The following is a 15,337-nucleotide window of genomic DNA, read 5'->3' as shown; positions in this document are numbered from 1 at the left end:
AAAGTGGATGGCGATATTTATGGCACACATAGAACAAAAAACCGGAGGGAAAAGCGTAAACAAACCAAGCCTTTAGTTAATTGGATACGAATCGTTTCATGGTTAAGTGAATGGAAATTTCACTATTCCAATCTTCAGCCCAAATATTCTGATAAATTTGAAAGTGTCTCTAAAAAAATTCACGGTAACTTTTGGCCATGCGACACCAAAAATCAACGATAACATATATACGACAGGCTTCTTTCAGTTTCCATCTACCAAATGCACTCACAAGGCTTTGGTTGGCCCGAGGCTATAGTAGAAGACACTTGCCCAAGGTGCCATGTAGTGGGACTGAACCCAGACCCATGTGGTTAGGAATCATACTTCTTGCTACACTGAGCTATATGATCCATATATTGATGGCCAAAGTGCATAAATTGATAACCTACTTCCCATCACCTCCTGTAATATTTACTTCTACACAAATAATGCAACCCTTCCATAATCTTCAGTATCCAAGCATTATCCATATACAACCTAGTTGTCTCAAGCCAAATTTGCACTGGCTTCATGAACAAAGAGCTTGAAAATGTCCTGTCCACACTGTAAAGGGATCGGCGTTTTGAAGGGCATCCAGCTGTAAAAACCATGTCAAAACTGACCTTGCCTGTACTTGTGCCACATAAAAAGCACTCAGTCCCAGCTGTGGGGTGGTTGGTGTTAGGAAGGGCATCCAGTTGTAAAAGCCATGCTGAAACAGATACAAGCCAGGTGCTGTCTTCTGCCTAGCTGGCTCCTGTCAAACTGCCAGCATGGAAAGTGGACATTAAACGATGATCACAATGAGACTTTGTCTTTTTCAGAAGCATAAAAACACAATCACTGTAAATGTCAAGAAAACTTTATTGTCCTTCATCATCATCATCATCGTTTAACGTCCGCTTTCCATGCCAGCATGGGTTGGACGATTTGACTGAGGACTGGTGAAATCGGATGGCTACACCAGGCTCCAATCTAATTTGGCAGAGTTTCTACAGCTGGATGCCCTTCCTAACGCCAACCACTCCGAGAGTGTAGTGGGTGCTTTTACGTGTCACCTGCACGAAAACGGCCACGCTCGAAATGGTGTCTTTTATGTGCCACCCGCACAAGAGCCAGTCCAGGGGCACTGGCAACGATCTCGCTCGAAAACCCTACAAGGCCAGTCAGGCGGTACTGGCAACGGTCACACTCAGGATGGTACATCTTATGTGCCACCCGGACAAGAGCCAGTCCAGGGGCCCTGGCAACGATCTCACTTGGCTTGCCGGGTCTTCTCACGCACAGCACATTTCCAAAGGTCTCGGTCAGTAGTCAAGGTCTCGGTCATGATTGTTTCAAATGCTAGATTTCACTATTGTTGCATTGAAGATTTCTCAAACATTGTATCTCGAAGACTGGCCTTTCTTTTCAGAGCCTGGAAGCTCCTCATCTACCAACTACTAGCTAACCATCTCTGAGGCTCCCATGAGACTCACAGTGATATATGGCTCCTATCTATGGAAACACATTCAGACATCCTTGACTGAATCCACAGACAGGCCACTAAACTGATTGGCATAAAGTCTCTCATAAACTTGTGAGTGACTTTATGATCCAACCTCTTCCTGCAGACATTCTGTTTCCTTTCTCTGATTTTTTATACCACTGTTACATTGGTCTCTGTTTTTTATAGTTGTCTTGCATTTGGAAGGGCATCCAGCCATAGCTGTAGAAACCATACCACAACAGACAATTGGTGTCTGGACAGCTACCTGGCTGGCCAGCTCCATGTTAAACTCTCTATCTTATGTCAGCATGGAAAATGGACTTTAAACGATGATGATGATGATGATTGACCTCTTGGCTCGTTTGCCTCCCCTCCTCTTCTCAACCATATTGTGTCCAGCCCCTTCACCCCAACAGTGACCCCTACATCGAATGCCCCACCACCAGCCTTCCATCCTTTCAGAACGTCGGCCCTCAAGAATTCCTTCTCTGCATATGTATTTCCTGAAGTCATCAGACTGTAGCAATTTATGCCTCAGTCTTAGAGGGCCTGCAAAGACCATGAGTAAAGCTTCTTCCACAGTACCAAACTAATAAAAACAGGTCCTTAATATATGGTCCAAAGACTACACATGGAATTAAACAGATAAATAGTATGCCCGTGCTAGGAATACCAGTTATTGTCGTAGTTGGAATACCATTAATAGTAAATCTGCTCATTCAGAAAGCTTAAACAAATAAAAAAGCGCAACATATCTTCCAAGATTAGATAACTCAGTAGTCGATTTTAATAGTTTATGGTAATTAATTCCCTTGATTTATTTATTTATTTATTTAATTTCCAATCGCTTCTTTTTATTACAAATATCTATAATAAAATGTCTAATATTTAAAATTTCAGTTATATTGTAAAACCTGTCTTAGATTTTAAAATTTTTACATAAATAAAATATGAAATGATAATTAAAAAATGACTAGAACCCCAAAAATATCACTTACATCAAAGTTTCGGCTTCAAATTAAAAATTAGGTTATCGTAACCCATTTATATTCTAATTACAATTTAGACTCTTGAAGTTTAAACCATAAAATACAGAATTAAATTCAATACCACACTGAATATAATTCAAATCCTTCTGGAATTTTCATTGTCTTTCTTATATTTAATGCTGTAATATGTATTAATATTTTAAGTTTCTTGTATATCTCAGTGAAGAATGGATTCATTTAAATCGGCATAGCTGTCGTCTGCTAAAATATTTGGAATCTAGTTTCGTCCCCCAAATAGTAGATAAATAGTAAAATATCATCAACAAGATAATCTTTGGAAGGTTTTTGGATACTTATTCTTTATATCATTACGAATTTATTCTTTCAATTGAGAAATGTATCTTCTTTTCATTTAAAATTCAAAAAGAACCTTAACAAAAAAAAAAATGCTTGATATGTATATCTTTTATCTTGTTTCTGTTATTAGACTGTGGCCATGCTGGGGCAACAGTCAAATGAATCGACTCCAGTATTTTTTTAAAATCCTGTTACTTATTCTATCAGTCTCTTTTGCAGAACTGCTAAGTTACAGGGCTCTAAACACACCAACACCAGTTGTCAAGCGGTAGAAGGGGACAAACACAAATACAAAGATACACACTCATGTATATATGTGTGTGTGTATATATATATATATACACGACGGGCTTCTTTCAGTTTCCATCTACCAAATCCACTCACAAAGTTTTGTCAGCCTAAGGCTATAGTAGAAGACACTTGCCCAAGGTGCCACGCAGTGGGACTGAACCTGGAACCATGTGGTTGCGAAGCAAGAATCTTAAAACACAGTCATACCTGTGCCTATATGTATGTAGTAGAATCAATAAAAAGAGTACAGTGAACTTACCATCATGAGGTTTGGGAAATTCAGTATTTCGGACAGTGTCCTTATTCAGGGAAAAAATTGGAAGGAGAGAAATGAATGAGAGAGAGAGAGAGAGAGAGAAAGCAGTTTTATTTTGTCTAAGTTAACAAAATGAAAAACAAAAAAAAAAACTATTTGCAACTTATCAAGATAATGTGAGCTTTGTCCATGAACAAGAATTAGTATCAAATTTTTAAATGTTGAGCCTCACTGAAGTGATGACAAAAGTCCAAGCAGTTGGCATTTGCTGTGCTTGAGAAGTCCTGTCCAACTAAGTAAAATCAAGGCCATAAAAGCATATCCTTTATGTCCACAACCCTGCACACAATATGTCCCTGACAAACCTTTTCAGAACACCTCATCTTCCCAATAAGCCCCACCCCACCTCCTCCAGTGTTTACCACTCGTTGTATTTCTCACCCCTCCATCTCCTATATGAACCTACTGCATACAACATGTCCATGTCAAATCTATTTTCCATAATGTATCCTCCAAACAACCCACCCACTGCCTCTGCCCACTCTTTACATTTCCCCCTACTCTCCAACTCCCACTCTCCTTTTGCAATCTCTAGAACTCACCCACCCACTCACATGAACAAATAAATAAATAAAAACAAATACAAACGAACACGTATTAACAGAGAATATAGGTGATACAAACACTCCCCATACACACATGCACTTACAAAAGACACAGACACATTGAAGGACACGCGTAGACATACAATAGGAATACAAAATACAAAATGGCTGATAGTTAGCAAGGTGAGACACACATAAGAAAGAAGGAAACAAAGGACCACTGATGAGGTCACAGAAGTGTGACGAAAGAACTCTGGCCGAAATAAGATTAAGATTAATGTAAGATAAAGCTGAAGCAAATTAACACCAAATATACAGTGCGTGTGTTTTTATTGGCTAAACTGGCAATATGACCATCCCCAAGTACAACAATATATATATATATATATATATATATATATATATATATACCCCTCAGTAACTTGGGTGTATGCCTTCTTATCTCTCTCTTCTCTCTCCTCTCATCTCTCCTCCCTCTCTTCTTCTTCTCTCCATCTGAGGTAACCATGTATCTCCCCTACAACAAGACACCTGTTTCTGTCCCTCTGTCATACTTTACCCTTTCTCATCACTTGGCACAAAACCACCTCCCTCAACACTACTCCCCCACTCATTCGAGGGGATTTTGTCTTGCAAGTTACTTGGTGACCTCGCTGTTGTTGGTGCTACATAAAAAGCACTCAGTGCATGCTGGGAAGTAGCTGGTGTTAGGAATGGCATCCTGCTGTAGAAACCATGCCAAAGCAGACAGTAGAGCTTGGCACAGTCCTTAGGCTTGCCAGCTCCTATCAAACTGTCCAACCCATGCCAGCATGGAAAACGGAAAACAAACATTGAATGATGATGATAATGATATACGTATATGTGTGTGTATGTGTATACATACTTATATACATACATATATAGGCGTAGGAGTGGTTGTGTGGTTAAGTAACTTGCTTACCAACCACATGGTTCCGGGTTAGGTCCCAGTGCATGACACACTGTCCCCTACTGTAGACTTGGGCCAACCAAAGCCTTTTGAGTGGATTTGATAGACGGAATATATATATATATATATATATATATATATACATCATATATATGTGTGTGTATGTATGTTTGTGTGTCTGTGTTTGTCCCCCCCCCCCTCGTTTGACAACCAATGCTGGTATGTTTATATCCCTGTAACTTAGCGGTTCAGCCAAAGAGACTGATAGAATAAGTACTAGGCTTACAAAGAATGAGTCCTGTGGGGCTCCAGCATGGCTGCAGTCAAATGACTGAAACAATTAAAAAGTAAAAAAAGTGGATTGCTCAGGCACTTGCACATTAATTTCATGAGCAGGCTGTTCCGTTGATCGTATCAGTTGGGATCTTCATCGTTGTAACCGACGGAGTGCTCCTTTAACATCCATGTGAGAAGATCTCTCAAGTATTTGATGTTCTCACAATACATCCACATGAAGTTGGATATAAAGATTGCTTTACATATTTACATATATGTATAGTGCCCATGTGGTGTCATGTAAAATGCCCATATGGTACCACATAAAAGTAGCGTGTCATGTAAGAGCACCCAGCACACTCTGTAAAGTGGTTGGCGTTAGGAAGAGCATCCAGCTGTAGAAAACCATGCCAAAACAGACTGGAGTCTGGTGCAGCTCCCCAGCTTACAAGCCCTAATCAAACCGTCCAAAGCATTCCAGCATGAAAAAAAGGACATTAAAGGATGATAATGATGATGATATATATATAATTAAGGGCATAGAAAAAATTTTCTAGCCTATATGCTGAAAATAGACACTAAATCATCTCACCACTTTAAAGTTACACACATGTTGAAAAAAGGGGGAGCAAATTGTTGGAGGCATCTCCAGTATTTATATGTATTTATGGCTTTGCGTTTGCTTTCTTGTGGGTATGTATAAATATCTCATTTATTTCCTGTGTGTATGCTCTGCTAATGAGGAAAAGCCGTAGGGAAAATCCAGAAATTAGCTAATCCAGGGCTATCTATATTGTTAATAATTGGCATGGGCTGCTCCCCCATTTTTTAAGTGGTTAGATGACTGGGTGTCTATTTTCAGCGTATAGGCTAGAAAATTTTTCTGTGCCCTTAATTATAATTATATATATGATTTCACTTTAATCAGTCTATTTTTTATATGCTGGCCAGCGATAACATTTTTTGGAAAAAAAATTTTATCCTTTATTTTATATATATATATATGTGTATTATAAAAGAACAAGAATGGGCAGCTCAAATCATTTTCACATTTCACTTCCTGTACATATTCTGTGTACTGTTCATGCGATTTTGGTTACTTTTTCTGATGAGTGTGAACTGCACCTGAGCACTGTATACAATAAGTTCAAAATATATATTATGCTATAAAAACTTATCCCTTAGATGTCTTCCTAATTTGTTGGAATTAAACTGCTCTAGCCCATTGAGGTGTAGGGTGTTTTCAATGTGAGGTGGATTAGGGCATCCTGTAGAATCCCGTACCACTGTTGAATTAGAAACATTCAAATAAGATGGCGAGCTAGCAGAAGCATTAGCACGCCGGGCGAAATGCTTAGCGGTATTTCGTCTGCCGTTATGTTCTGAGTTCAAATTCCACCGAGGTCGACTTTGCCTTTCATCTTTTCTAGGTCGATAAATTAAGTACCAGTTACGCACTGGGGTCGATATAATCGACTTAATCCCTTTGTCTGTCCTTGTTTTTCCCCTCTATGTTTAGCCCCTTGTGGGCAATAAAGAAATAAGAAACATTCATAATTTCCTTAATAGTCAGAGTTAATGGAACCTAGGATTAAATATTCGGAGAAGCAGTTATAACTATTGTGAGTTATTTAATTTTAGTATATCATAACTATTGATCCAATAAGCTGACCTGCCAACTTTTGTTATACTAGATTGAAGGAGATTGCTGTAACAGCATTTTGAATATACCCTGCTACAACTCTGCTTAATATAGCTAATTAGTTTATAGAATGCACTAAGGATGTGAAGACAATTAGGAAGTTTTAAGTTAAACTGGGCAAAAATGTTAAAGAAATTTATGAAATGCTCCAGACTCCTTATGGATTAACTTGTATAAACCAAGCACCTGTTTTTCTGCTGGCACAAAAGGTCAAGCAAATCAGATTCACAGGGAAGCTTATGATGATCCCCTTTTTCAACAGCAAGAGCATCATCTATATCCACTGGGTTCTCTCTGGTCAGATAGTCAATAAAGGGTACTTTGGTGAGGTTTTGAGGGGGTTTAAGAAGAGATTTCATTGCAAAAGTCAGAGCTCTTCCACTCAGGTTTTTGACCCATGCTCCAAGACAATGCACCAATCCACAGTTCCATCCTGGTAACCAACTACATGACAGAGATAGGCGTCAAAACTTTTTCTTATCTTCCTTACAGTCTATGCCTTGCTCTCTTTGACTTTGGCTGTTCCTCAAGTGGGAGGAGAACTTCAAGGACAGTTGGTTTGAAGACAGTGAGAAGGTGAAGGAGGCTGTGACAAGAGTCCTGAGCACCTTCACTTTGGAAGACTTTCATGGGGGCCTTCAAGAAGATCGTGGGGCACTACAAGTACATTAAAGTCAGAAGATCTTTCTATGAAGGAGATTAGAGTTCTGTACTTCTTCAAAAGTAATAAATCTCTCTCCTGAAAGTGTCTCAGAATTTCTGGAATGCACCTTGTAGCTTGCTATAAGAAGTTTCTTGTCTAGATCTCTTTGTGCTTTCACTGTTAATTGTCTAACAAATTACTGCATCTTCATTCACAGGAGCCAAAGATCTGTGGCCACCACCAATGATACTATTGTGGAAGAGCAGACAGGGGATGAGGTAAGGTTGCTGTTTTCTATTCTTAATTTCTTTCTTTTAAAAAGCAGAGTCCACTTTATGGAGTGGTTGGTGTTAGGAAGGGCATCCAGCCGTAAAAGCCCTGCCAAAACAGACAGAGTAGCCTTGGTAAATTTTCTACCTGGCTGACTCCTGTCAACCATCCTACCCATGCATGCATAGAAGATGGGCATGAAACGATGATGATGATGAAGAGCCAGTGTTCATTGGTGAATTGTCAACAATTACTAGAGGATAAGGTGGTGACCTTGCAGAATCGTTAGCATGCTGGGTGAAATGCTTAGAGGTATTTCATCTGTCTTTACGTTCTGAGTTCAAATTCCGCTGAGGTCGACTTTGCCTTTCATCCATTCGAGGGTCGATAAATTAGGTACCAGTTGCATACTGGGGTCAATCTAATCGACTGGCCAAAACCCCCAAAACTTCGGGCCTTATGCCTAGAGTAGAAAAGAATAATTACTAGGGGTGATGCATTAAACTGAAAATGATTCTTGCAGATATGAGTCTGCAGTGTTCTATGTGGACATAATGCAATTAATATGGTTTAGCAAACATTATCATGAGTTGGGCTTTGGTGATCTACTGCATAATCAGATTGAACAATGGATTGTGGAGAGACCATGTGGAAGGGGTAGACCAAGGAAAATTGGGGCAAAGCGGTGAGAAACGTTCCTCTGACATTGGGCCTGACGGTGGGGATGACAGGAGACTGAGACTCCAGATATTTTGTTGTGCTTGAGAAGACATGCCAAGCTAAGTAAAATCATAGTTGTCCCTACACACAGGCATGTCCCCTGCATCACTCTTCAGTTGGACGTTCCTAATCTTGCGGTGCCATGTAAAAAGTACCCATACTGGTGCCACACAAAAGCTTCCAGTAAACTTTGTAAGGTGGTTGACATTAGGAAGGGCATCCAGCTGTAGGAACCATGCTAAAACACACATTCACCTAAGGTGCTACGCAGTGGGACTGAACTTGGAACCATGTGGTTGAGTAGCAAACTTCTTACCACACAGCCCCTGTTTCCAGTAAAAATATGAAACAAGAGAAATAACATACAATAAATAACATATATATATACTGAAGCACCACACATGGCCATGTGATACCACATAAAAGTGTCATGTAAGAACACCCAGTACACTCTGTAAAGTGGTTGGCGTTAGGAAGAGCATCCAGCTGTAGAAACCATGCCATAAACATACACATTCCTGAAATCCAAATCGTTTCTTCATTTAATCATTTTAGATCAGTGTTCAGTGTTTCTTATTGGTTGGACAGGTTCTTTGTAAGGGAGAGAAATCTTGCTAGGAATTTATTCTCTGTTAATTAAATAAAATTTCCCTAAGACACCTGATGAAGGCTGGAGGGTATATCAGCCGAAATGTTGTGTTAACAACAAACAAGATGAGGACAAATATCCGTCAAATGTGAATAATGTAAATAACGATCGTATCTTTTGATTAAACTTTACAATATTTACTCTTTTAATATGCATACATTTATGTCATCCCAGTATAAACTAATTAGTGATACAAAGAGAGATAGAATGAACATGGCAGACAAAATTGAAAAAAATATCTCAAAAACCATGAGCATAAGATGGGGAAGAATGTTTGAATAAAAATGGCAGTGATTCCGTAAAAAGTATGTATATATATAGTATAACAAATGTAGTGCCGTAAATATTACAGTTAAAACTATTGTGATAAATTACATATAAACTCAAAATACCACATTAATTTTCTCATTAGAAGATTATCTTTTATGTTAACTTGTTTCAGTCATTAGACTGTGGCCATGCTAGGGCACCACCTTGAAGAGTTTAGTTGTATCAAATGGAACCTAGTACTTATTAAAAAAATTTTCTTTTTTCCAAGCCTGGAACTCATTCTGTTAGTCCCTTTTTGTTGAACTGCTAAGTTACTTGGATATAAATATGCCAAACCAGTTGCCAAATGGTGACGGGGGGGGGGGGCAAACACAGACACATGCATACATATGTGTATACACACTCACACGCACACAGTGGGCTTCATTTAGTTTCTGTTTACCAAATCTATACACAAGGCTTTGGTTGGTGCTTAAAGCTGTAGTAGAAGACACTTGCCTATGGCACCAATATTTTTGGTTACTCTGGCTGAAGTTTCTTTTTGCTATTTCTCCATGTTCATCTGTTATCTTTACTGCTATCATATTTCTCCAGCCATTGTCAAGAATTTTATTTCACCAGACATTTCCCTCTCTGAAGTCATTAACATCACTGAGTTCATACTCACAACTCTCAGAGGAGCTTCAGGGCATACAACTGAGCTTGAATATATGCCATATTGAACTGTCTACACTAGTTAGTCTCAGCATATCCCTGAATACATGCTGAGTATTTAGCTGCTCTTTCTCAAATCACATGTCAATATGTTAACTCTTTTGAGGACAAACTTCCTGAAACCACACCTGGTTCTATAATACAAACTTCTTATTTTAAAATAATCAAAAATTCCATCAAAATTTCACATTAATTTATGTTTCAAACACCAGCATAACAATAACAAAGTCATTTTACTAAATTCTTTATTATTTGCAAAATTACTTGAAACGAATAGAATGTGTACCAACAGAAATATTCTAACAACAGAAAGCAATAAAACTGAAGCAATGAAAAGGCGGTGAGCTGGCAGAAATGTTAGCACGCCAGGCAAAATGCTTAGCAGTATTTTGTCTGTCTTTACGTTCTGAGTTCAAATTCTGCCGACGGTCTAACAAGACAGAAATATGTCCAGAGTTACCTCCAGACTTAGCAAATTTGAATTTCTGAGTTGTATCCTTTGCTTTTCAAATTTGCCTTTCATCCTTTCAGGGTCGATTAAATAAGTACCAGTTACACACTGGGGTCGATATAATCAACTTAATCCATTTGTCTGTCCTTGTTTGTCCCCTCTGTGTGTAGCCCCTTGTGGACAGTAAAAAAATAAGAAACATTAGCATGCGGTATTTCGTCTGCCGCTACGTTCTGAGTTCAAATTCCGCCAAGGTCGACTTTGCCTTTCATCTTTTCGGGGTCGATTAAATAAGTACCAGTTACGCACTGGGGTCAATATAATCGACTTCATCCGTTTGTCTGTCCTTGTTTGTCCCCTCTATGTTTAGCCCCTTGTAGGCAGTAAAGAAATAAGAAAGCAATAAAACTGACCTTAATCAAAGTCTTCACAAATAAAATGATTGCTGTTGTATGGAATATGAAATAATGTGTCCAATACATTAGCTGTATAGTGGATAGGTAGTTTAGTGGTTAGTGTATTTCGTTCACGATCATAAAGTTGTAAGTTCGATTCCAGGTGGTGTGTTGTGTCCTTCAGCAAGACACTTTTATTTCACTTTGCTCCAGTCCACTCAGCTGGCAAAAATGAGTAATACCTGTATTTCAAAGGGCCAGCCTTGTCACACTCTGTGTCATGCTGAATCTCCCTGAGGACTATGTTAAGGGTACACGTGTTTGTGGAGTGCTCATCCACTTGCATGTTAATTTCATGAGCAGGCTCTTATGTTGAGTGCATCAACAGAACCCTCATCATTGTAACCGATGGAGCACCAGTTTATTGATTAAAAAAGACCTATCATCAGAACTGATCCAACTACGACCATCTCATCTTTTGTTCAAACAAAATATAATATTTCTATGTCATAGCTTAATCAATGAATATTATTTTTTCGCTCAAACCCTATATATTCTCACAGTTACTTATTTGAAGGTATGGTTGATAACACTAGATTTCCCTGAGAAGTTCTAGCAAGACAGAAATATGTCCAGAGTTACCTCCAGACTTAGCAAATTTGAATTTCTGAGTTGCATCCTTTGCTTTTCATGTCAATACTAACTGTTATACTTTTTAATATAGTTATAATAATTTTAATTGATTAAAAATTACTTTATCTCTATGTTATCCCACAGTTAACTATAATATATCTAAGACTACACTGTTCAATGTACCCTTCCTCATTTTAAGAGACTGAGTCATGATTTAAGGAAGATTTGGCTTCTGTTTCTATTTCTAAAAGGCTCTTGTTTCGTGTGTGAAACAACACCTGAATGGGAAGCGAATGAAGTCTCATTATTGCAAGTATTCATGATGTGTATGAAGGAAGATTTCACAACATTAGCAAAGACAGCCATCTGTCCGTCCGTCCGTCCATCCATTCATCCATCCATCCATCCATCCATCCATCCATGTCCTTTGTTATACTGTCACAGGTGTGAGAATGGTACTTTGCGATTTATTTTATTTTTTTTCAGTTGTTGAATTGTGGCTATGCTGGAGCACCTCCTTGAAGAATTTAATCAAATAAATTGACCCCAGTAATCATTTTAAGTCTGCTACTTATTCAATCCGTCTCATTTACCAAACTGCTAAGGTGTGAGGATGTAAACAAACCAACTCCAGTTTTCAACTGGGAAGGTCGTGGAGGTAGAGTCCTGAGGCTTTTCCTCCATAAAATCCTCCCAGAAGAAAGCGTTGTTACACTTTCCTGCTAAATTCCCAAGCATGACCAACTGAGACCATGGATATTATCTAACCACCATGTTCTTGGTTTACCCACTGGGTCTTCTACCAGTTGGCTCAGCCTGATATTCTAAACAAAGAGAACAGAAAATGGCAGTGAAGAAGTGAGAGCAGCCTCTACATTATCTGAACACATCCTTGGCCTTCCTCATAGTTTACCTGCATGAGTTACAAGGTTGGGTGAACACCATTCTATTAATAATGACAGGTAATTTGTAGGTTATGGTCCTTCTAGCATAGGTGCGTGTAAACCATTTAGGTATTTAACTCTTTAGTATTCAAGTTATCATCGGGGCGCAATGGCCCAGTGGTTAGGGAAGCGGACTCGCGGTCATAAGATCATGGTTTCGACTCCCAGACCGGGCATTGTGAGTGTTTATTAAGCGAAAACACCTAAAGCTCCCCGAGGCTCCAGCAAGGGATGGTGGCGAACCCTGCTGTACTCTTCCACCACAACTTTCTCTCACTCTTACTTCCTGTTTCTGTTGTACCTGTAATTCAGGGTCAGCCTTGTCACACTGTGTCACGCTGAATATCCCCGAAAACTACGTTAAGGGTACATGTGTTTGTGGAGTGTTCAACCACTTGCACGTTAATTTCACGAGCAGGCTGTTCGTTGATTGGATCAACTGGAACCCTCGACGTTGTAAGCGACGGAGTGCCAACAACATTCAGGTTTTCTGTCAACTGTAAAGCTCTTTTCATTCACGTTATTTTGAATTAATCATGCATCATCTTGTAGCTTTGACATTTCGATGATGTGATTATATATAAGGCAGGTGTGAGAGGCTAGATCTGGTCAGTCGGATCATAAAACAGTCAGAATATTTGGGCTGGATATGGCTGGTCTAAATCCTAAAGGGTTAAGGGTCTGTAAATTTTGGATAGGTTAAGAAGTTATATGCACCTAGGAGAGATAGTTTCTTATTTCCTTACTGCCCACGAGAGGCTACACACAGAGGGGACAAACAAGGACAGACAAACGGCTGAAGTCGATTATATCGACCCCAGTGCGTAACTGGTACTTAATTTATTGACCCTAAAAGGATGAAAGGCAAAGTCAACCTCAGCGGAATTTGAACTCAGAATGTAAAGACACACGAAATACCGCTAAGCATTTCGACCGGCGTGTTAACATTCCTTATTTCTTTATGGCCCACAAGGGGCTAAACACAGAGGGGACAAATAAGGACAGACAAACGATTAAGTCGAATACATCGACTCCAGTGCGTAACTGGTACTTATTTAATCAACGAAATACCGCTAAGCATTTCGCCCAGCATGCTAATGATTCTGCCAGCTCGTCGCCTTAGGAGAGATAGTTTCTGCTGCCCAGTTATCACGGACGGGACAGGGAGGATACACATTTACTGTCTAAGATGTGGTCACATGACATAACATTGGAACTGTCACATTCTTCAGTTTCTTTCCTGGTTACAGTTTCTCTACAGTCACAGGTTTATAGAAGCTCAAGTTAAAATCCCAATAGTATTGATGTGAACACTCTTGGTGAACTCGGGAAAGCAATGGACATAGATTCTTGATAAAACCAATCCAATAAAGGGAAAAGAGAGAAAATAGAGCCTCTTTCAGCTCTGAAGTATTCAACCAACTAGTCATGGTTTTTCTGTTTTGGGGTGTATATTTTATGTTTGGTTTGTTGCCTACTGATTTCAAGCATTTGTGTATCTGTCTTCTGAAAATTAAAATTTTTAAAATTAGAACATGTAGAAGTTGTACATTATTTACATTTGCATTATTTACATCTTGTTTGTTGTTAACACATTTCAAATATCCTTTGAATGTAAATAATGTAAATAATGTACAGAATTCCTCATCTCTTAAGTATAGAAATGTAGATGTGTTATGCAACTATTCACTTCATAAATCATCATCATCATCATCATCATCATCATCATCATCATCATTATATTCATCATAATCATTATCATCATCATTGTTTTAGCAACCATTTTCTCATGCTTGCATCAGTCAGCTGGAACTCGTTGAGACGGATTTTCTACTGTTGGATGCCCTTTCTGTCACCCACCCTCACCTGTTTCCGAGTAATTACTATTTCGGCATGACCCCGAGACACATTCTCACAGAATATTGGAAATGAATGACACTGCCTGTATAATAGTGACACTCATTTACAGCTACCACACGATGTGAAAACAAGGAGACTCAGACACACTCAGCCATATACAAATATACATACATAACTACATACATACTTACAGATACACATACACACACATTCATGCATACACATGTGCACATGCATGTGCATACACACACACGCACATGCAACAGGCTTGTTTCAGTTTCCATCTACCAAATTCACTCACAAGGCTTTGATCAGCCCAGGACTCTAATAGAAGACACCAGCCCAAGGTTCCATGCAGTGGAACTGAACTCAGAACCATGTGGTTGGGAAGCAAACTTCTTACCAAATATAACACAATGCTAGCCTGTACTAATAATTCTTTAGTGACTAGTTAAGATTAAGTTATAATACCATTTGCCTAGAAGAGTTTCCCTATTGGTACTGTTAAGCCTTAGGTCAGCCCTGAATATCCAGCTGCATCCACTATCTTTTATATATATATATATATATATATATATATCCCCCTTTCTTAGCTCTCCTGAAATAAGAATTTCTAACTTCCGGTCAGCCATTGTTATGATCGGCCATTATTATGATTGACCGTTGACTGAACACTATTCAATTTTTTTTCTCCGTGTTTTTCTCCTTGTCTCCGTATTCTTTCTGTTGAAGAGCGTAGCTCGAAACGTCAAAGACTTTCCGTATTCCCGAGCGTCATACTAATATATACTTTTGTTATTTACACCACCTGTCCTCGTCTGTTGTTATTTTTTGTATATTCTCCCATATATATATATATATATATATAATA

The 15,337-nt window shown here is 38.8% G+C and overlaps 1 protein-coding gene across 1 annotated transcript in view; it reads left to right on the top strand.

The window, feature by feature from the left end:
* LOC106875566 (dentin sialophosphoprotein) overlaps positions 1 to 15,337 on the top strand; it is a 287,625-nt gene that overhangs the window by 6,623 nt on the left and 265,665 nt on the right. The window contains exon 3 of the mRNA XM_052973494.1: positions 7,778 to 7,838. Coding sequence (XP_052829454.1) covers positions 7,778 to 7,838 — 61 coding nt within the window. The remainder of the gene's footprint in view (positions 1 to 7,777; positions 7,839 to 15,337) is intronic.

This window comes from Octopus bimaculoides, chromosome 16 (assembly GCF_001194135.2).
Source record: "Octopus bimaculoides isolate UCB-OBI-ISO-001 chromosome 16, ASM119413v2, whole genome shotgun sequence".
Classification (NCBI taxonomy): domain Eukaryota; kingdom Metazoa; phylum Mollusca; class Cephalopoda; order Octopoda; family Octopodidae; genus Octopus; species Octopus bimaculoides.
This window is presented reverse-complemented; position numbering and strand designations above follow the sequence as displayed.